The sequence below is a fragment of the Sceloporus occidentalis genome, unplaced genomic scaffold (assembly GCF_023333645.1).
Source record: "Sceloporus occidentalis isolate IW3139 unplaced genomic scaffold, rSceOcc1.0.p SCAF_7, whole genome shotgun sequence".
NCBI lineage: Eukaryota > Metazoa > Chordata > Lepidosauria > Squamata > Phrynosomatidae > Sceloporus > Sceloporus occidentalis.
In genome coordinates, this window is record NW_028316987.1 from 72,498,174 (window position 1) to 72,522,109 (window position 23,936).

General features: G+C 39.8%; 1 protein-coding gene across 1 annotated transcript in view; it reads left to right on the forward strand.

Moving 5' to 3' along the window:
- Positions 1 to 23,936, forward strand: part of LOC149309945 (macrophage mannose receptor 1-like) — a 46,668-nt gene that overhangs the window by 20,627 nt on the left and 2,105 nt on the right. The window contains exons 15-29 of the mRNA XM_089534020.1: positions 838 to 907; positions 1,538 to 1,573; positions 1,676 to 1,845; positions 5,405 to 5,472; positions 7,469 to 7,569; positions 9,103 to 9,245; positions 9,446 to 9,560; positions 11,264 to 11,406; positions 14,025 to 14,127; positions 14,761 to 14,993; positions 16,071 to 16,236; positions 16,564 to 16,716; positions 17,381 to 17,491; positions 20,240 to 20,446; positions 23,334 to 23,372. Coding sequence (XP_089390146.1) covers positions 838 to 907; positions 1,538 to 1,573; positions 1,676 to 1,845; positions 5,405 to 5,472; positions 7,469 to 7,569; positions 9,103 to 9,245; positions 9,446 to 9,560; positions 11,264 to 11,406; positions 14,025 to 14,127; positions 14,761 to 14,993; positions 16,071 to 16,236; positions 16,564 to 16,716; positions 17,381 to 17,491; positions 20,240 to 20,446; positions 23,334 to 23,372 — 1,858 coding nt within the window. The remainder of the gene's footprint in view (positions 1 to 837; positions 908 to 1,537; positions 1,574 to 1,675; positions 1,846 to 5,404; positions 5,473 to 7,468; positions 7,570 to 9,102; positions 9,246 to 9,445; positions 9,561 to 11,263; positions 11,407 to 14,024; positions 14,128 to 14,760; positions 14,994 to 16,070; positions 16,237 to 16,563; positions 16,717 to 17,380; positions 17,492 to 20,239; positions 20,447 to 23,333; positions 23,373 to 23,936) is intronic.

The following is a 23,936-nucleotide window of genomic DNA, read 5'->3' on the forward strand; positions in this document are numbered from 1 at the left end:
TAGATGATGGTCCTCTTAAAAATCACATGGAGGTTTTTCCAGGATGAGTACCTGAAATCAGGAAATGCTGAAGACGACCTGGGATGTCTTGCAAGAGAAGCACGTCTATCAATATTAAGCCATGATCACCTTGCAAAGTACAGTGTAGGACTGGACATTGCCTCTTTGCTTTAGTGTTGTCACATGGTTTCATTTAAAAATACCATCACAACAATGAAACAAAGTCTGCCCTGATCTAATCCATAATCAGAGAACCCATCTGATAAATGTAAGAGTGTAGGAAAAGAAAGAGGAGGGTGTGTGTTACCACATCTAAAGTTATATAGCCTGGGTCCTCGGTGCACTTCAGCAGCCAATTTTTTAAGTCAGAAAGGTCCCAGTTCCAAAATAATGCTGCTGAAGCATGCTTGGGACCCAGGCTGCAGCTGGACTGGATTCTCCCGGCAGCTTCAGTGGCAAAATCCATGTGATAGGACCCGGCTGCCTCCCAAATTACACTTCAGTTTGGAGGAGGTAAACCAGATTATTTAAGCAATGTGATAAGGTCCAAAAAGACAAACAAATGGGTCCTTGAACAGATCAAGCCTGAAATACCCCCAGAAACCAAGATGATCAAATTGAGGCTGTGATACTTTGGCCACATCACGAGATGGCATGACTCATTAGAAAAGACAATAACGCTAGGAAAGGTTGAAGGTAGAAGGAAGAGAGGAAGGCCATACACCTGATGGCTAGATTCAGTTAGGGAGCCCTGTTACGTCTGTCTCTTTTCTAGCATCATAACTGGTGGTTTTAAGTCAGACAATATGTAACAGAGCTTTACTTCTTTATTTATAGCTAGACTTTGAAGACGCACATGAAAACTCATCTCCTTACCTAAATACGCAACCAACTTGCAAAAGCATGCGTAGATATTATTCAAAATGGAGAACTTTTTCATGTGATTTTTTGATTAACTGGATTTGCCAAATAACAAAAGGTAAGATGAAAGTTCAGTTACAATATATTTATTAAACAAAACAATTAAGGGCTTCATTTACTAGGTCTTTAAGATTCCATTACTAGCAGTCTTTTCAGTGAAGGAGATTTAAACAGTGTTCAACTAAGTGTGCATAACCTCCATTATAAACATTACAGAATTAAAATGCTTGGGTTTCAAATAATATTACATGCTGAAACTCCAGGACATTGAATAAATTGTGAATAAAGGTAAACCCTTGTTGTTCTTTCTTTCTTTCTTTCTTTCTTTCTTTATCCTCCTCCTACTCCTCCTCCTTTCTTCTTCTTATTCCACTTTCTCTCCCCCCCCCCCCCCCCGGAACAAAAAATGGCTTACAAATGAAAAGAAATACAATTAAAAACAGACGTTATCATTAGAATCTACTTTATTATTTGTAATTACAGAATGTTATACTATGGTAAGCTATAAATATAAAATGTGGTAAGCTATATTTTTATTTGTATTAACTATTTGCCAAATGAGATAGATTGCACTTGCTTGTTTTGGTTATTAACTAATATATATTTGATTTTTCAGGTGTATCCTTAAAACCAGAACCAAGAGATACTTTTGGTATGTTGGGCAATTTTGTATATATAAAAATATAATGTTTGTAATGTGTACTGACACTTGGCAGTGCCACTGTATACGTGTTATTTCTTTTCTTTTTTGCAGAATATTCTTTCAAAATTATTGAAGATGGTTGGATTGAGTATGGGAGCAATGAATATTATTTCAGCAATGCCACTTTGCCTGCAGAAAGGGCCCAAGCATTCTGCAAGAAGCATGGTGGTGGTCTCACAGTCATTGAGACTGAAAGCGAAAGAAAGTTTTTGTGGAAATATGTAAGAAATACATATGGCATATGTTTCTTGAATCATAATAGTTTGGCATAAAAAAGAAGAAGAAGAGAGAAATTGTGTGGGGATTGCCATTTCTGTGTCTGTTCATCTTTTTGTTCTGTAACAATAGATATAAAGTATCCAGAAACTTGCAGAGATTAAGACTTGTGATATGAGCCTTCATGCTCACCTACTGTAGTATGAAATATTTATAAGAAAGTGCAGGTTGCCAAAAGAAAAAAAATGTATATTATTCCCTTACCAAATGGCATCACTAATTTGCGTTGGTTTAATGCAATCAAGGATCCAGCTACACACAGTGCAGATTATACCTAAAACGACAAAATTTTATGTTGTCTATCAACCCTACATAATCTTGCATAAGAACTGAACATGCATGTAATATAGCCATACACATGAATAGAGTTGCCAGGTTTTGGTTCTCCAAACCCAGCTGATTGTGTAGTATCTACACAAGTATAAGTAGTATAAGAATTGTACATGTTCTCCTGGAGCTGGTAGTCAGCATGTGATATATATCAGAACACATAAGCAGAGTTGCCATATTTTAGTTCTGTAAATTCAGACATACTGTGCTCATTATTTTCTCATTCGGTAAATCATAGGACAGAATGGGAAAAGTTTCCGTTTAGACTTATTCTTGATCTGCATTGCAGAAATAATGCAGTTTGACTTTGCAGTTTTATGCTTTGTGATTTGTAGTTTTGTGAGATATTTAGACTTCTCTGTGACAAAGCTCTGGTGGCAGAACAAACTATAAATCCCAGGATTCCATAGCATTGAGTCATGGCAGTTATACCGGTCTCAAGCTGCATTATTTCTGCAGTGCAGATTAAACCTTAAAGAACTAAATTATGGCATCTCTACCATACATTTACATATATCACATGCACAGTACCAGCACTGGCTGAACATGTACAGTTGTTACATAGATTTGGTAAATACACACAATCTAGTGGGTCTACTGAGGAACCAGACTAAGAAATTACCACAACTGTGTGTAACTGGATCCTTGACGACCTATCTGGCGATTTTTTGCTCTATTTTATTTTTAGTTTCTTCTTTTCATCATGTTTGCAAATAATGTTTTTAAATAATTGCAGTTTTTAATTGAAGAGCTATATATTATATTTATTATTAAAGATTTATATTTGGGATATCACACATTTACCCATAGCATCCCTTTGAAGTCATTTTGGCTTACTTCTAAATAGCACAAGAAGCATAGTATGCAGTGGCATCACTAGGGTTGGTATCACCAGGTGCAGTAACTCATGGTGTCACCCCCACACAACCCATACCAACTTCCTCCCATACCACACCATACATAATACTAAGGACTCTGTATGGTGCAGTATGGGAGGAGGTCAGTGGGGGTGGGGTGACTCCATGAGTTACTGCACCAGGTGACACCAATCCTAGTGACGCCCTGGGATGGCTTGCATATCTTTGCATAGCCGTTGTGTCCATATAGCCAGTATACCATCATCCAAAATCCACAAAACAGGGATACCTTCATGACCTTCACAATCTTTAGCATTCTGTATCCTTAGTAATGTTGTGAGGGTTTTTTGGTACTAACATTACATTGTCATTCCTATATACCACTGAATGTCATGGCAATAGTTGTGACAAAAACAACATGCAAGGTTAAAATTATACCTTTAAATTACAGCATCAAATGTACAGCCTAAATCAGGGGTTGCTGCTGCTATTATTATTATTATTATTATTATTATTATTATTATTTACGTTATTTATACCCTGCCGTTCAGCCCTAATGACTCTCAGAGCGGCTTACAATTATTATTTTTAATAAGACGGTTCCCTGCCCTCAGGCTTACAATCTAAAAGACACGACACAAAAGGAGAAGGGAATGGTGGTGGGGAAGGGAATGAAGTCCAGTGGTTCTTCTCTCCCTCTGATGCCTGGACCAAGGCAGATGGACTAGAAGGAGGGCTCTTCTTCTTCAGGCCAGCCTATTCATTCCCTCGCAGGTCGAAGGATGACAGTTATGGAGGGAGGAGCTTCTATCTTCAGGCTAGCCCTGGTGGAGCTGGGCCAGCCTATTCATTCCCTCCCAAGCCGAAAGATGACAGTTATGGAGGGAGGAGCCTCTATCTTCAGGCTAGCCCTGGTGGAGCTGGGCCAGCCTATTCACTCCCTAGCAGGCCGAAGGATGACAGTTATGGAGGGAGGAGCCTCTATTTTCAGGCTAGTAAATTGGGGGTTGCAATCCCTTCAGTGCTCGATCGACACTTTCTCAGGGGTTGCCAGGTTGGAACTCGTCCCTCCTCCTCCTCCAAGCAGCCAGGCCTCCTCTGGCCTGCCACCGTCACTGCCACCTCCTCTTCCTCCTCCATGCGGCTGCCGCCACCACAACCATCACACGGGGATGCCGCCTCCTCCTATCGTTTTCTGTTATTTATGTGGCGGCAGCTGCCGCCGCCAACACTACCATCATGCAGCGCTGGGGCTGCCGCCCCCTCGCGGCTACTGCTGCCATTGAGCAAGGCTGTGGCTGCTGTCACCCCCTCCTCCCCCTCCTCCTCATCCTTCTCCTCCATGCGGCCACCGCCACTGCTGCCATCGCACAGGGCTGGGGCTGCTGCCTCCTTCGCCTCCTCCTCGAGGCCACTGCTGTCACTGTGCAGGGCTGTGGCCGCTGCTGCGGCCACCGCCTCCTCCCCCTTTCCCTCCTCCTGCTCCTCCATGTGGCCGCTGCCATCAAACAGGGCTGGGGCTGCTGCTGCCTTCTCCTCATGGCCACTGCTGCCATTATGCAGGGTTGAGGCCACTGCCTCCTCCTCCCCCTTCTCCTCCTCCATGCAGCTGCCACCACCGCCACCACTGCACAGGGCTGCCACCACCACCATGCACGACCGCCGCCTCCACTGCTCTTGCTGCGGCGGAAGCCCCATGCAATGGCAGCAGCGGCAGGCCAGAGGTGGTCTGGCCAGCGCTGGAGGAGGGGTGAGGAAGAGGAGGAGGTGGCGGAGCTTCCAGTGGCCTTTGCGACTGGAAGTCCTGCCCCTTCTTCCAGTCAGCGGCCTCCCTGACTGGTTGGGAGGCTGGGAAGGGGTGGGACCTCCGGTCGCAAAAGCCACTGGGGTTTGTAGGAGGCTGGAAGTCCCAACCCTTCCTGGCCTCCCAACCAATCAGGGGGCTGCCGAGCAGGACTTCCAGCCACAAGGGGTTCACGGCCCAAGAAAGGTTTGGAACCGCTGGCCTAAATGTGATAGTTTCATGTGGCTAAAGTGAAAATATGGTAATGTGATGTTTTTACAGACATTTTTTAAAGAACAATCTTTTAAAAATTTAAAATTTGAAACTTTATTGAAAACATTGTTGGGACTCTTCTTTCTCCTCCCACTGACCCTCCGCTCACTCACAATTTGTTGAGCATTTTAAAGGGACAAAGACAAACCACACAACCAAAAGGCAGATATTTGGAGAACTGTAGTGTCCCCCCCCCCTCCTTAAAGTGTTATGGAAAGCACAATACGTATTCATCTACCATTCTTCTTTTGCATATTTTAGAATTACCGTTATGGAGCTGAATATAACGCTTACATTGGTTTAATTCTGAGTCTGGATGGAAAGTTTGGGTAAGTAAACAATACATCAATTTATATCTATGTCTTTATAGTGGTCTGTGTATATTTCAAAAACTTGATCTTTACATGATTTTTTAATGTAAAGCTGACAGAAAATGGAACAAAACTGTCTAATAACAATTCTATCCCCTTGTGAAAATACCAAGAGTAAACACTTCAAATCAATTATGGAATGGTAAGGCATAGTAAGGTAAATCCCACTGATTTACCATAGCTGGGACAAGTGTTTGGTTTTACTCCATAACTGGTTTCTTTGCTAGCTCGTGTAATGGCACTTTTCTTCAGTCTTGGTATTGTACTGATCTGAATGGGAATTGGTTTGGGAAAGCCATGCAGAGAATACTATATATTCAACAAGCCAAAAGACACTTCTGATGTTATTTCTAGGAGACTGCAGGTAGAAATAAAGTAGAAGCCAAGCTCAGCTGGAATAGAAGCATGGTCTTATGCTCAGCTGTTTCCCTTGCTCTCCCAGGTTTGTTCCAACAGTTGGCTGCAAATCCACAGTGTGTTTTTGAAAAAAAGAAAAATACACCAAGTGGCACAAATAACATACTAGTCCCTGGTACATTGTGTGTGTGTGCTCATCTTCCTCCCCATATCAGATAGTTTCAGAATCATGGTATAGGTGGTCCAAGGACAGCTGGATAATCTCTATAGCAGTGAAGTAGATTGGTTAAAATTGAGAATTTTACTATGCTCAGAAGTTAAAAATCATAGGGCTGAAATGTATTGAGAACAAAGGATTGTTATTCTTATTCATGTCAAAATCTCTGTTTTCGAATGTAAACAATTTGGAAATGGCTAACCCAAATGAAAGGATGTACTGCACAGACAGTTTGGGGACATATCAGATAACAATCTGATTGATGCGAACTGCACGAGGGATAGAGACATAAGATTTGAACATCCAATGAATCTAATATTTAATTCAAATGTAACCAATGAAATGTGAATTGTAGTTTTCTTTGTTCAAAGTGCTATAAAAACTTGGTTCACTTTAGAATCGGGGTCCCAGTAATTTGGATGATTTCCCTACTGGGAACACTGCAGCAACAAGCTGTTTTCCTTTCCAATCAGCTCCAGGTCTCCCTGCTCTTTATAAAATAAAATTCTGGTTTTAATTTAATTAAATCAAGCATGGGTGGTCTTGCTTGACTACATTCCTTTCCTAGTAGTCTTCCTAATGGGCAAAGGAGATGGATGACCACATGTACTGGGAAGGAAACACTCTGTCACTTTTTATATGTAGAATTTCACACCATAGGTCTTTTGCCTACCAATGTTGCCCCTGAAATAGGAACTAGGGCAAAGGCCAACCAAGAAAGTTCCAAGCTGTGAAGTGTATTATCTTAGAATGCTGGATATTATTTATTCTTATTCATAAATAATATTTTTATGAAGAAGACATTTTGCTGTGTAGGAGAGGAAATATCACATGTTGATAATAAAATAATGTTAAATATCTTGTTTTCCTTTAAAAACGTCTCATAATACTCTGATAGTTTCCTTCATCATCTTCTTCATTTTATTTCAATTATTTTTTCTGATGATTTCAATGTTAATGTTTTTTTTTTCTGGTAGAGCTGGTGGGCCTTTAACAAGTGGTAGGTGGTAATTCAAGAGTTAAATCTTCACTCAGACTAGGCAATTCTTGGGGAAAAGGCATTATAGAGCCCATACAGACAGGCCAAAATAAAGCTGCTTCAGGTCACTTTGGAGGTATGCTGTTTAAATGACGCATGTGTCCTAAGAGGCCAGAAGCCATACCAAAGCCATGCTCCAGTCCTAAGGATGCAACTTTGACGCAACTTCTGGCCTCTTAAGATCCAAGTGTCATTTAAACAGCATACCTCCAAAGTGGCCCGAAGCAGCTTTATTTTGGCCTGCCTGTACGGGCCCATAGAGACATGAAATGTATATATATGCACATATTGTAGATAAACTGCTAATGTTTTTCTGTCTGATATTGTGTTATTTTCCTCAGCTGGATGGATGGATCTCCAGTGACATATGTATCATGGGCCCCTAATGAACCCAACTTTGCAAATGATGATGAAAATTGTGTGGTTATGTATTCTGACACAGGCAAGTAGAATAACTGTGGAGCATTTTAAGCTCTCTGGTATGTATATGTGCAGGAGTGGGGCAATGTATATGTATATGTGTATGTATATGTGCAGGAGTGGGCCAATGGCGCACTCGTGATGTAACGGATACACCACAACATGTGGATGCTATGCATCCTTTACGTGAAAATGGTGGAGGCCATGCAGACGGGATGCCGCCATCAGGCCGCTGCCATTACATACTAGGGTTCCTGACCATGCGGTTGCTGTGCGGTCCGGAACCCTGGTATTCCCGCCGCCATGCCCCTTTTGGCCCATCTGTCTTGGGCCATTGATTTTCTCCCATATGGGACCTATGGCAGTTTATGTTGTTCGTTGTTGCTAGCTACCTTCGAGTTGACTTCAACTCATGGCGATCCAGTGAATGAAACATTTTCATGATTCCCTATTCTCAACATTTCTGTTCAGGTCCTGCATGTTCAGATCTGTGACCTCCTTGATGGAATCTGTCCATCTGGTGTGTGGTCTTCCTTTCTTTCTCCTGCCCTCTACTTTTCCCAGCATTGTTGTCTTTTCCAATTAGTCATGTGTTCTTATGATGTGGCTGAAGCATGACAGCCTCAATGCATTAATACCATGCATTAAAACAATACATTTAAAGCAGTCCTGAAATACCAAAACTAACGGCCCATTCACATTTTAAACTGGGCTCCAAATTGGTTTAAATTGGGGTCATTCACAATTGAGCCGGGTTTTCCTGACCTGAATTAGGAGGTCATTCACACTTGAACTGTGTTTTCCTGACCTGAACTAGGGGATCGTTCACACTTGCGCTGAGGTTTTCTGACCTGGATTTGAGGTGTGTGGGGTGAAAATCCCCCTTAAACTGTTTTTGTTTTTGTTGTTTTGAAATGGGATTTCTTGTGGTTCTTTTCAAAAGAACCATTTTCTTTTTATGGGAGCTGTGAATGGGAACTCAAAAGTCGATCCTATTCAGAGCATCCCACTGCCTCCACTCTTCTTCCTCTCCTACCTCCTCTCCCCACGCCACCTTTGCTCTTCCTTCTCTTCCTCTCCCCACCCCGCCTCTGTTCTTCTTCCTCTTCCTCCTAGCTCCTCTCCCCATGGCGCCTACGCTCTTCCTCCCCTTTCTCCTCTTCCTCTCCCCACGCCACCTCTGCTCTTCCTCCTCTTCCTCTCCTCCCCCTACTGCCAGGATCAAATCTCTCCATGGCATTTTATCCCATTGCCAATGGGAACAGAATAAAATGCCACAATCATGGCAAATCAATGCCATGGAGAGATTTGATTGTGGCAAATCATGGAAATAACCTGGTTTCCACACTGGGTTATTTCTGAGTGTGAATGGGCCCTAAATTAAAATCCATGTGACTATAGATCTGAACCTTAATTATTTTATAGACTGCTTTCCTTCTAACATGGATCTTATGACAACATAAACAGTATCCATAGGCTTTGCCTCTTATAAGCAGTGACTAGACCTAGTTCTACTTGATTTTAACATGAGCTGATAAAATATGTCTCTCTTCAGGCTTATGGAATGATATAAATTGTGGTGCTGAGAATGGCTTCATTTGTAAGAGACACAATAGTTCTGTCGATTCACCTGTCACTCCCACATCACCTGAGCCTCTTGGAGGATGCGCTGAAGGCTGGCTTTTGTTTGATAATAAGGTAACTAAGTCATAAGAAATAGATCAATAAACTATATTTTTCAGATATTGTCACATGTGTGACTATTTTTAAAATAAATTAATAAAGAATTAATTATCTGTGCCTGTTTTGTACCATTACATGATAGATGATGTTGAGGCTGATTCTGAATGATGACATAATTGACAGCATTATGAGGTTTGTTTTTCTTTCATCTACAGTGCTTCCGAATATTTGGTTTTAATGAAGGAGAGAGAAGGAACTGGTCTGCTGCACGCACTGAATGCAAAAACCTAGGAGGAAACCTGGCTTCCATAACAAGCAAAGCTGTTCAAGGTGTGATGTGCTTGGTTCATTTAAACAAATTGTTCATATGGGCTTAAATGTTTTAAAAATCCAAGACTAAAGTTAACTTTGTAGCTTAGGTTCTCTGAGAAGCCACAGAGCAAACAGAAGGGTAGTAGTTCCAACAACATAAAACATGAGCTTCTTCCATGTGGCTGTAGGTCCTCCTTACTTAAGCAGTATGAGAAGAACCCACTGCTGAAGCTTTTATACCACAAAAAGGTATAATAACTCTCAGTTCCTCTCAAATAGTATAACACATACTATTGTTAGTTTAACAGTGAGTCTAACATTTAACAGTATCTTGCTAGCCTGCAAGATACTGTCTGAGGTGAGGGACAGACTGCTGAAAAGGGTGGCCTGCCGACAGAAGCCACAGCTGCCAAACTGCATGGCTTCTCTACGGAGGAAAAAGAACCCAGAAAAACTGTTTCTATCTCTAAGGAGTGTTTAGCACAGCTAAAAAACACGGCTTACCTTTCCCGGTTTGAATCCTCTTCTGGGATGCAGCTGGATAATATTACTCGCATTTTGCCGCTGATGCCACCTCTCACCTAAAACCCACCTAAATCCCAGCTTGAAGCCATACTCAGCTGGCTGATTTGCAAAGCGGAGAAGCTCTCGACTTTGCAAATCAGCCAGCTGAGTGTGGCTGAGAACTGGGATTTAGATGGGGTTTAGGCAGGAGGTGGCATTGGTGGCAAAGTGCAAGCGATAATATCCAGGTGCATCCCGGAAGAGGATTTAAACCAGGAAAGGTAAGCTGAGTTTTTTTAGCTGTACGAAAAACTCCTAATACAATTGCAGCAGGGCTTGTTTGATAAAATCCAATGACTTTTGATTAATATTCATGGGAGTTTACTTACATTAACCTGGGGAAGCTTTATTGATAACCCAAATGAAGTTTGTTAAACCAGCGGTTATATGAATAAAGCTTGCATTGCCAATGCATAGATGAAATTTTGCTAATTAATTATAAAAAAATATATATTCTTTTTTGTGTTAGTTGGAAGGAAAACTGGGTAATCATTCCAAGTCTCAGAAAAACAAAATTACAGTTTTGCTCCTCTCTCTGAGGTTATTTCCAAATCAGGACTAAACTGGGGGCAACAGATTTGAAAAGGAGAAATGTGCAACCACATTTGCACAAATAGCTAAGTGCTATTAGATAGAGAAAGGTAGCTATGGATGAAGGTAGCCAGTTAGCGTGTCTACAATCTCTAGAATCACCCATTATTTAGCATGCCAGCTAGGATTGACGAAGGCTGGAGTCACTGAGGACCTGGAGGGCTGCACTCCCCCACCCCCACATGAAAGGAATATTTTCTGAAGAGATAAACAAAATGTAATCAGTTGAGTTGATTATATCCTATATTCAAAGACATTATTGCACATGCCTTATCCCGTCATTTTCCCTATGGGATACACATGTATTTAATTTCAAAGACAGGCCTTACTGCATTCTCTAACTGACTAACTGAAAGAAAGAAGTAGTTGACTTGAGCCTACTTGAACATGTATCTGGGGAAATAGGCTCAAGTCTATTAATATTCATGCTACCAACATCTTTCTTTCAGTTAGTCTCAAAGGTGCTACAAGATCCCGTTGCTTATATCCAGTATTGTTCACTTGTAGATGAAAGACATGTGGTTGCCAAATACTTCATTATAAAAAGTTTCTTTATTTTCACTCAGCTTTCCTTATAATACACATAAAAAGCACTTCAACTGACCCCTGGATTGGACTGAATGATATTAATCAGGAACACAATTTCTTATGGACAGATGGAAGTGGTGTCTACTACACAAACTGGGCCAAAGGTTACCCCAGATATAATGTAAGTTGTGACTACGAAGTTTTCCCATCTTTTGTTGGATGCAGGATATCTCCTTGATGTTGTGTTCCTCTGGCAAAACTCCATATATGACAAAATTCAGTGGCCTCACACCTTAAAGACTGTTAGACTTTACTTGTTTATAGTAGCACAAGCTTTTATGGACATAGAGTATACAGAACAGGCAATAAGGTTACGATCACATTTTTAAAAGATTGTCCTGAGGAAAAAATTATTCTGTAGTTAAATTTGGTCAGAATTAGACCTATGCATTAAATGCACAAGATTAAACAAGAGTCTAGAACAATAGAAGAAACCATCAAAGTGAGTAAAAAATAAAATAAAATTATTTTGCCTCCTTGAATCCTCCAACCAGACATAAAGCATTCATTTTTATTTTTTAAAAATGAAAAAAGGGAACTAAGACCCAAAATGGCAGTGATATGATGCTGTACATTATCTTAGATAAATGTCTTCCTCTTAATTTTTAGAAATACTTTGGGGATGTAAATACATGAACATGCATCTTAAACATTTCACTTCCCATTCTAAAAGAATATATTTCATAATTGAACTTCTTAGAGTTTTCAGCTTTTCCCTTGGGAAAACGGGGTTTTTTTTGGGGGGGAGAGAGGGGGTCATAAATTTTTCAACCCCTCCCCCAATTTTCACATCTCTAGGTTTGGGCAAGCAATGTAGGGCACTCCAGATGTTACTGGGTTGAAGTTCCCATCAGCTGTATCCACTACATGGAATGGTAAATGATGATGGGAGTTTTATACTAATAATATTTTGAGGAGCATATATTTAGTGCTGACATTTGATCCCAGCCCTCCCTTTAAAACTCTATAGTTCTGTCCACAACTGTTATACCTTTTCCAGGGTAATTTTCAGGTAATGATTATGTCAAATTCTGCACCTTCATCTGAGTCTTGAGCATGGAAATTGAAAAGAATAAAGCAAGGCTCAGACTTTGGAGGGAAGCGTGTAGTTCACATTGCCTTTGATTAGTCACCTTACAACACATGTATCCAAATTTAGCATGGATGTTAGGATGCATCCCATCCCTGAGGACCAAATTCCTTTTTTCCTGGCAAGAAGGAAGTGTCCAACAAATCAAGGAGTAAAATTCAGGGCAAAGCAGCTGAGACAGTAAAGGAATTGTAAAGAGAGGTAATAAGACCAAGCATCTCAGTCCAATGAGCTTTTGTGAAGAGTTGGGGGTGGGGGAACAATTAGGCAACAACTTAGCAGTTCTATAGCTTGTTCTATTACCTCCCTCCTTTGTGGAACATCAGTAGAGCCACACATCATCGTACAAATCAGTGTCTGTTTCCTTCTCCTGGAAATTTAATTTAATTCACGTACTGTTTTTCTTCAGCGTAGGATTCAATCTTCTACAACACTGTACAACTAAAAAAAAATACCTCAGTACAAAAGTTAAAGGGACATTAAATCGAACTTCTATTTTAAATCAAGTTAAAGATATAAGTGAAAAGCCATTTAACACATTAATAAAATAGAAGCACAACTCCCATTAAAAGTGCCATCTGCTGCAACATATTAAAAACTGAGTGCCTCCTAAATAAAAATGTCTTTACCTGCCAGCCAAAACACAGTGTGTGCATGTGAGTGTCTGTGCATGCGTGTGACTGTGTGTGTGCATGCGAGTGCATGCAGCAACTACTGGACCTGTAATGGAAGCATGCTCCACCACTTGGGAGCAGCCACCATGAAAGCTTTCTCTTATGTCTTTACCAAATATACCTGTGATGGTGGTGGGACTGAGAGAAAGCCCCCCCCTCCCCCCAATAGATTTCAAAGAATCTCTGGTTTTGCTAGCACACACTAATCATGCAGAAAGCATTATATTTTAGCCAGACAACCACAAACAATAGTTTCTAGGAGTGAATGGGATGCAAAATGTAAAACATCATCAGAAATATGGGAAGGCTCTTGTAATCTCACACAGTCAGAACATTTCTGAAATTTTTCATTTTCATGTGTGAGAGGAAATAGGCAAATGTTTACATCCCTAATTGTTGAATGTGGTCTATGTCTTCAATCTCTACGTTGGTATAAATTTTGAACCACATCTGATCCTAATGTCATCCATCAGTATTTGACAAGTAATACAACTCTATTGAGTCCCTGAACGATAGAGGTTCTGGGGTATTTGTCAAAGCCCACTGCTTTTCTTTGTTCCCACTATGGCTGCATCTGCACTGCAGAAATAATGCAGTTTGACACCACTTTAACAGCCATGGCTCAATGCTATGAAATTCTGGGAACGGTAGTTTTTTGAGACATTTAGCCTTCTCTCTAAGATAGCTCTGGTGCCACAACAAACTACTATTTCCAGAATTCCATAGCAATGAGCCATGACAGTTAAAGTGGTGTCAAACTGCATTATTTCTTGCCAGTGTCAGTGCCCCCTCATCTAAAGAAGATTTCATCAAATGATGGAGACTGATTTTGGGCTAAGCCCAACAGGACAGTGACATTTATCTACAGATCTTTTGATATCACTAAAAAAAGCACAGCATCAAAATGGAAGCAAGAAAATTAGCATAAATAGACAATGAAAAACATGGCAGAAATGATTCTTGTTCATTTCCCAGGGTGATTGTGTTTCTATGGTGAAAAAGCCTGAGATGTTAGTAGGAAATTGGAGAGACGAAAGATGTAGAACTAAGAAAAGCTACATCTGTCAAAAGAAGACTGGTGAGTTTTGAAAGTGACCTATTGGTGGCAGACTTCCCCCTATCTATGATCTTTCATTTGAAAGCAACAACAGAATGTCCATGTGTTGGCGCCATTGCTGCTATGCACACACATGAACATTGAAGCAATTATGAAAACCAGGACTTCTGTTAGAATTCTAGAAGTTAGGAAGCCAATGAGGAACGGTCACTTGACCTTTCTTGAAAAAGAATTTCAAATAGGCCTGTAGACTCCTTGCTAGACATTTAATTGGCCTCTTTTATAACTATAAATTAAATTCATTTGTGACTATCCTATTTTTATAGGTTTTTGTGGTTTTTTCATGGCCACATAACCCGAACCCCCCTCCCCCAAAAAACCATGGATGCCGGCCATGAAAGCCTTCGACTTCATATCCTATTTTTACTTAGAACTTAACTAAATTTATATCTTTTGATGAAATTTTATGGTTTTTTTTCAGATGCAAGGCCTTTATCATTTTTATTTCAGATTTTTAAAAGGAATATGAATGTTGAATCTTATGAGACAGTAGGATTCATAATTTTAGCCTGAAGTGATATCAATTCATATTTTTAAAAGCTGCATGCAATTTAAACTAAAGTCTGCCTTTCCCCTTTATTCTTTTTGCTTTAGATACTATATTATCTCAACATGAAACAACACTTCCAGCCGCTGAGTATACCCTGTATGGAAACAGCAGCTATTCTCTTGTTAGCCCCAAAATGATATGGGAAGATGCAAGAAAAAAGTGTAAATCTGAAAATTCAGAGCTTGCCAGCATTTTAAATCCTTACACGCAGTCATTTTTATGGCTACTGGTTTTAAAATACAAGGAGCCTGTGTGGATCGGCCTAAATAGCAATCTGGTAAGAACAAAACACTTTTCATCCATATAAAGGGGTTGCATTCAGAAAGGTTAGTTAGAAAATACCAGAACATGATAGTAATAAATGACTTTATTCAGAGTAATGTATATTAGCATATCTTGAAAAACCATCTTTAATCAAAATCTGCAGGTAATGTATATTAATACTTGTCTATCTTTTTGAGAGCTAAACTAAATGTACATTTTGACACAAATTTAGCAGTGTTTCTAAAACAACTTTGGCAACGTTTTCAGCCCCCTAGACTTCATTTGCCATTTTGAATGATATGCTGGGGCTGACCATGCATCCATTGATACACATGGATCTGCCGGCATTTCTCCAGATTACTCAAGAAGATACTTTGAGCACTTTCCTTGTTGTTAGCTGCCATCAAGTTAACTATCCCAGTGATTTTGAGTGGGATAGAGTTAGAACTTTTATGGGATAGAGTTAGAACATCCTAGTGACCTTCTGAAGATTGCAGAATGGGTTTAACTTGAGTTAGTTTTAATATTAACCCATAAAATAGCATCAGCATCTTGGAAACAGCAATCATATTGCAAGTGAACTGAGCAGATGGAATGACATCTCTCCATATAACCTATTTTCCAGTAAAATTGGCCTTTGCACCACTCACACAAGTTGCTCCCTCTAAGGTCACAACAAGGCATCTAGCCATGTGATCAGTGCTGGGTGCCTCATTTCTGATCTCAGAAAGAGTGACCCACATGAGTGGCAACAGTGCCAGGTGATATAGCAGAAAGCATGGCAATGCCACCTGACATCACTAAGGAGTGTGAAGGTAATGGAGGAGAATGCAGGGCAGCTCTGGGGCAAAAATACCCCATGAGCAGCCTGGCCAGTGTAGAAGAGACCAAAGATTTAGAAAGGACAGTGTGAGTTATTTTCCTATTCAGTCCCCCCTCCCCACCCAGCCATTGTGCACTTCTTGCAATGAGCAGTGCTAGCCCACACAATTCTTTCACACCTTCCTGGCATACACAGCATAGGCATGTGTATTTTTGCTTATGTCTAATCTACTTTAGAAGTGAACTTCTGTGTGTATTATACTTGTAGACCAATGAGAAATACAAATGGATAAGTAACTGGAGGCTGATGTATACCAACTGGGCTGCTGAAGAGCCAAAAGAGAAAATTGCCTGCATCTACTTGGACCTTGATGGTCACTGGAAAACAGGCACTTGCAATGAAACATATTTCTCTGTCTGTGAGAAGTATCATGGTAAGAAAAGCAATGTATTTTTTTACATACACATTTGGAAGGAACAGGCAGGAAACAGGAGTAAGGCAAACCCCATACTTCACTAATTACTGTATGTACTCATGTGTGAGTCAATCTCGGGTATGAGTCAAGGGCAGATTTGGGGCCAAAATTATGGATGGATAAATTGGGGGTGGGTGTGGTGGCTCAGCAGTTAAGACAATTTAGAAGATCAGAAGTTGGATGTGCTGCTCTGAGCAGATAAACCATTCTTACCAACAATTTGTTATGGTATCTATAGGAATTTGGGATGAAAACTATCCTTAAAACATATGTGTTCCATTTTAGGTATAATCCCAACAGACCCTCCTGAAGACCCAGGAAGATGCCCAGAATCAAAAGTATACCACAGATCTTGGATTCCTTTTCGGGCTCATTGCTATACCATCTACCCTATGAGAGTAGCCTGGTCTAGAGCATCCATGCTATGTGCTCATCTAGGTGAGTCATATTTTGAATTAGAGCATAATACCATTTCATGCAAGGGAGATCTTAACTAATTTGTAATACTTCTAGCATCTCCTTGGCTTGAGATGAAATAGAGCAATATGGCTGGGTATTACATAGAGGACAGCACTAAGGAACTTTATTAGCTAATTACCATAACACTGAATAAGAGTTCTCAGCAGCATTTATTGGGAGTGTTCAGCCAAAAAGGACCTGAACTATAACAAAACAATGCCTCCAAGTCCCATTTCAGCTAAATTGTCCATGATAGGTGGTATGAGAAATATTTTGGGAGAGGTGACTATTGGATCTGTTTTTTCATCAGATTCTCTAGAGAGTCTAGATGGAGGGGTTTTTTTTAATATATTTGCCCTGTATAAGTTGTTATTGCTCTTTCATGTCTTTCCAAGCACCATGTGAACAGAACGTTACCTGTCATGAGGATTTTTTTTGGGGGGGGGGGAGGGGTCATAATGCTAGTGTTTTTTTTAAGAAGCTTAACAACAAGGCTTATACATTAAGCGTTATATGAGTAATATTTACTTATTATGTTTAAAATATTACCAGAATAGTTTTAGAAGGACATTTTTCTATTTTTAAGTATGATTTCTTTATTTCAATAAATATGAAACAATAACACATTTCTCATATTTCTCAGGTGGCACTTTGACTTCCATAGAAGATTTAGCTGAAATGAATTTTTTACTGGAACACACTCAAGAATTCACTGAAAAAGAATTTTGGATAGGATTATTTAAAAATGTGGATGGTAATTGTTTAACTTTCAATATTTATCTGTACTGCAGCATGTTAAAATATCAAGCACACTTTGTTGCTGGAATTGTGCTAGCAAATTTGCTTCATTTTGGTTTTGGCTTCTCACCAAGTGTTCAGAAAAAATCTCATCCATTTCCCAAAAGTTTTGTCTTGTATCTTGATATTGCCCCATATAGGTTCTGACAACTAATCTTATCGTGCAGCCACTTGCAGATTTGGTCACTTTTCACTTCTCTGGCTGGATATTTAAATCTGTCTCCCAAGCCCATACAGGAGTGCAAGATGGTTTTAGATCTGAATAGAGAACAACTACTGTATAAGATGTTTTCAAGAAACTAATAACATCATTCATTCATTCATTCATTCATTCATTCATTCAAAGAAGATGTTTCAAAAAATTAGCTCAGTTTCTCTGAGCATGTGCTCCATAGAAGACAACATGAGTTTCATTACCAAGTATGCACACAGTTGCATTTTTGTTTCTGGTCTGCTGAACACTGACCATGCATGCACATTTAGTATTATGAAATGTAGAAAAACATATCAGAAATATAGCATTCAGCTTGCAATATTCCTGAGCATTAAAATATGGATGCATTTAATACTGAATCAGATAACTGACTATTTAAGCAAAATATCTATTGATAGTCAGTACTATTTTAAAATTCTTATCTGTTTTCAAAATCAGTTGTAATTAAAAGTGCAGCATTTTACAGCTTCCATCATTATACAAACCTCTACCCTTTGTTATGACTAGAAAAGAGTTTTCCAACTGAATGTGGATATAATTCAGTGCATGCTTATATGGATTAGCTCCTGAATGAGCATGAAAACACTGGACTACTTGACACTTCAAGTTTTCTCATATTCATTTTAAAAGTAAACTTCCTTCAGATGCTACAGCTTCACTGAGAAACACAACATTATTAGGAATTCTGCACAAGTTGAACCATAAATAAAATAATAATAATAAATAAACTATTTATTTATAGCCTGCCCAATCACAAGGAATCAGGGCGGGTTATAACAATAAAAATACATAGAAAAATTGACCAAACAAATTTTGTCTAATTCTTTTTAAAGGCTGCAGTGTTACACCCCCACACAGAACTGAAGATTGGTAGCTTTTTGAATGTCTAGTTGGTCTTCATGAACAATGTTGAGGCATAGCAATTTAGATTTTGAGTAGTTAATTCGGAAACCTGCAAAAGTATCAAAGGAGTTTAATGGTGTGTAAGGTAGGGAAGGATTGTTTGAGTTGTTTCAGGAGGATGATCACATCATCTGTGAAGATATTTAATTTATGTGCTGTTCTTCCTATTTTGGGTCCCCTTATGTTTTCATTTTCTCTGAGATGGCTAAGGGCTCTATTGCAATAGCAAATAACAGTGAGGACAAGGGATATCCTTGTTTAATTCCCTTTTGGAGCCTAAAGGTAGAGGAGTTAATGGATCATAATGAATCATGTCCCTTTCAGTCAACCTTGACAAGAATTATTCAGAGGTTTACACAGTGGTGCCCCCATCCCCATCCCCAAGGGTGGGCTGCAGGGCAAAAGGGTGCATTCAGCCCTCTCAGCAAAGATCTCCTTGCCCCATCAAAGCCAGGAGAGGGGCCCAGTGGGAGGAGGGTCAGATTGGGTGACACCCTCTTTTTCTGGGGTGCATGGGTGCTGTCCACACTGACACTGGATGCTGTCCACACTGACATTGGGTAAAAACCATACACTCCCAGCCCAAGAGGAAGGCAGTGGTCAACCAGTGCTTCTGAACCTTACTGGCACCACTGGTTGACCCTTCCAGGTTGAGAGTGTGTAGCTTTCACCCAGTAACCTTCAGTGTGTTTCCTCTATTGGGGATGCTTTGATTGAGAGTTCCCGCATGGCAGAATGGGGTTGGACTGGATGGCCCTTGTGACCTCTTCCAACTCTATGGTACTAGGAGACTGGAGTGGGTCCCTTTATTCCCACTTCCTTATCTGTGTGACTCTAAAAGAGGGCCCCACTGCAGCCTGGCTGGACAGAGGGCACTCAGATCCCTCGTGGTTGGCCCCTCAGTGAGCACCCGGCCACCGGGAGGATGGATCCTGACCAGCCAAGCCTCTACAGCCTCCTCTGTCAACCACTGTTTTCATTGTGATCATTTCCAAGTAAGGACACATGGAAAGACAGATCTACATTTTTTTTAAAAAAATGTCCAGTATAAAAGTTTGCAGCTCTTTCAAAAACAAACTTCTTTTTTCATTAAGAAAGTAGGATGTCTATGTAAAAATTAAAAATTCAGTTAGCAGTGTAGCAGAAGAGTGTTCAAGTAACATAAATGTGTAATAGTTATGCTGGAGAAAGAAAGACATTTAAGAACAATATTTTTTTAAAAAAAAATTCTGTCAAGATACCTGTATAAAATTTCCCAGTTCTTCCTTCCCACTGCATCTCTATACACCTATCCAAAACCTGATTATGAGATTCAGACAACTATCAAAGGAAGGGTCCCATATGGCCCAAGGAAAGGAAGCGATGACAAAAATGGATTAATAAATCAGTCAATAACCCTTGTCTCTCTATATATCCCTGTCTCTCTCATGAACAGGCACATATGAATGCAAAACACATATTTTTTTGCCCACAGTGAAAAAGCTTGAGGGGACAAAAGTCAATGTATATTTTAAAACTGTATTTCAGTATCAATTTACAACTATTATACTGTTTTTTTCCTTTTTGGTCACTTGTTTTCATAATTAGGAGAGTGGATTTGGCAAGATAACACTGAAGTGGATTTTATGAACTGGAAATATGAAGTACCTAGAACATTTCTTAGAACATATGAACATGATGGCCATAGAGTTACTTTTCGAGAACAATGCGTTTCCATGAATAGCCAAAATGGGAAATGGACTGGTGAAGGCTGCAATTATCCAGAGAAAGGATTTATTTGTAAAACATCCAAGAGTAAGTCTTAAATTGTTATTGTTAAATACTGGATTTACCAATGACTATGGTATTCAGTTAGAGAGTAGACTTGAGCTGATTTATTTAATTACGGTATAGCCAGATGAAGATTCTTTAAGATGGCAGTTAGAAGTTATTGTGTGGCGCCCCCCGCCCTTTCTCCTTTATTGATTTTCCATGGTAAAAAAGAAAATCAGTGAAAGAAGCAGTGGATTAATAATAAAAAATGTCATTTATTAAGGCCTGTAAAATTGAGTGGGCAATGGGCTGGGCAATGGGATTGTCCCACCAATGGGCAGGGCAGAACCCAGGACAATGAGATTTGTGATGTGTAGATAAAGCCTCATATGGAACCATTCAGAGCACAGTCCTAAGTGGTCATTGTAGCTAAGGGCCAGTTGAGCCAGTGCTAGGCCAACAAAAGGCCTGCTAATCTAGGGATGTTAGGAATTATTTAACACTGTCTTTGTCTTGGTCAGACTTCATGCTAACACTGTGGCTGTGTCTCTGAGCTCAAGAAAAGTCTGGACCTGGTTCACTGTTGTTCTATCCTTTTTCAATTCTTCTACCATTAGAGCTCAAGTAACAGAGAAATCCTCTGAGATCAGCCAGAAGAAAGGGGTTTTGGAAACAGAAGTAGCTTGTGCCTAATCCTAAACCTTTACAGCTGTCATATCTTTGAGATGTGATTGTGTCCTAACTCAAAGTTATTAGTCCATCGTCAAGACTCAATAATAATAATAATAATAATAATAATAATAATAGTAAATATTTATTTATATCCCACCTCTTCCGATTGAGGATCGAGGCGGGTAACAACAAAGAAAATACAATATACAACAATAAAAACAACAAGCCCCACAAAACCCTGACCCAACCCTGCCTCCCAACTATAAAACTAAACAATAAAAAAATGATTAAAAAGTACAATACATCAACGTTAAAAACAAATCACAAATAATAAAAATAATAAAAGGGGTATTCAATTGGTCCTGGACATTATCAATCGGGGAAGTCTCATGGTGATGAAATTCATGCTAGTTCATCACCATATCTTTGCTATATCTGTATCTATGGTCTTCTTAAGGCTTTTGAGCATGGTGTTTCTGTGCTTCTAACGCCTGGATGGGAAGGTTGTCCTACCTGGGTATTTTATTTATTTTATGGTACAGAGGGCCCTTATATCCACTAGGATTTGGTTCCGTGATCCATCCCTTTCTTGATACTAAAATCCATGGATGCTCAAGTCCCATCATATGCAATGGTGTAGTAAAATGGTGCCCCATATATAAAATTGTGAACACCAAAGTTTGATTTTGGATATTTTTTTGGAGGGGGGGGGGAGATATTTTCAAGTCTTAGATGGTTAAATCTGTGAATGCAGAATCTGCATAGTGGACTGGCCAAGAGAGATCCCAAGTCAAATCTTTGACTGTTAAGCTGATTCAGGCCTGGCAGACGGGCCTTACGTCATGCAGCATCCGCACGTCACTGCACATCGCTGACGTCACAAGTGTGCCAGTGGCTGTACTGCCCCTCAGTTACTCTAGATTCCCAAAATCAAGCCAAAATATTATCCAGTGAATCAGTCACATTTATGGAAATCTTAGTTTTCATTTTTAGAAATATAATAATTCATGCAGGGACATCAGCTATGATTACAGCTGACAACAGTTTTCCATGTTATTTTCTGTGTAGGAAAGAATGGTAGGTTGTTATTTTTTTTATTTGCCTTTAATTTACTTTTGTTATTCACTGACATTGCAGTTTTACATCTCATTCCTACAACCTTCTAAAAGCTTGAATTCTATTTCTACCTTTTACCCAAGTAGACAATGTAGGGTAGCAATTAAGAAGGGAAAACTATAGTTTTCTAAGCCTCACTCTCCTTCTAGTCTTTGGTGGAATCTTGAAAGGTATTTACTGCAGGAAAGCTTTGAGTAGCACACCAAGAGCTCAAATAGATGGGCACAAAAGATCAGCCCAAGGAGATTAACACATGGGAGGATTTTCTCTTAATTTCAAATGAAAAGAAAGTGCAGCTAGAACGTATTCATGTGAATTCGCTAATTTAGCGAATTTATGTGAATGCAAATTGCCTTTGAACTGGCTTCTCATTGCCTGAAAATAGCATGGCATTGCCCAAATTTGCATGTGGTAGTCTACCATGCAATAATGTTAAACCCCATGATTGCGTTTGGATTGCCATTGGATTATATTTCCAATTTCCCTTGTCTGATAAACTGCCAAGTCTACTCTGGCAGCAAGTGGGTCAGGACTGCACTGACTGCATGGGCTGCTCCCAAAGCAGACCACAGACATAGGACCCAACCCACACTGGCAGGAGCCATATCATCCTGGCTCCTTTTTGCTCTGGTCCAAAGGACCATAGTGTGGCTTCTGCATGGCTTCAGGACTCTTTGGAGGTGTGCATCATTTGATTTTTGATACTGTGTTGTTGTGCTTTTTCTCCTGTTTTCCAGAATTCCAAAAAAGGAGAGCTATTCCTCAAATGTGTATAATGAGGCGGGGGGGGGGGGGGAGGAAGACCTTTCAGTTTAAATTAATATTAGAGCTATCCCAGCCACCAATATGGACCATATATCAACTTTCTCATTTGCTAATTCAAACCCTGGGTTCACTGATGGACTTTGTTGTGCCTTAAATTGCCCAAGTTAACACAAAAGATGTCTTCCAGTCTTTGATTCCTAAGCTCTGGCATCTACATGAAAACACGAGATCACAAGCTTGGGTTTAAAAACAACAACACATGCATCTTTATCTTCCTACTATTATGTTGAGAATATTTTTTTCAGGAATTATTCATGACGATGTAGTTTGTTGCAAGATAGATCTAATTGTGCATACATACTTTTTTATTTTACAGTTCCCGAAAAGCCGACTAAAAAGCCTACAGAAGAGAAACGTAAGGCTGTTTCTTGAAAATAACCCAGTTCAAATGATAAACATTTGTATGTTCCATGCAACTCAGTAGCAGGCAGGATGTTTATGGGGGTAGATGGCAGCAAATGTTCTTAAGGAGCTTGGGCATATAATCTTTGGCAGGCAGATGAAAGGGACTGCTTTTAAAAAAGTATTTTACACAGGTGAAATATTGACAACAACAAAAACAACAAAAACAATTATGCCCATAAGGAATTCTAGCAGTTTGGGATGCATCCTTGCACTGCTTGGAACCTGATGCTTCTGAATGTAAGGAGGGGGGAAGAAAATCAGGAGGAGCATAGATAAAGAAATGTTACAATTTGGGGGTGTGTGAGTGTTTAATGAAAAGAAATCTATAGAGTTTATACAAAAAGATGAAAAGACATATAAGTGGGGGAATTTTTCCTTCAAATTCACATGCACAGAATTAGCATAGTGTGTTCTAGTCCATGAAGAAGAAGCAGCTGGGGGTCAAGAAAGATATACTTTTACCTTCAGGGACATTTGTGGTTTGTTCACCTTCACTTCAGCAGCCAACATCTTT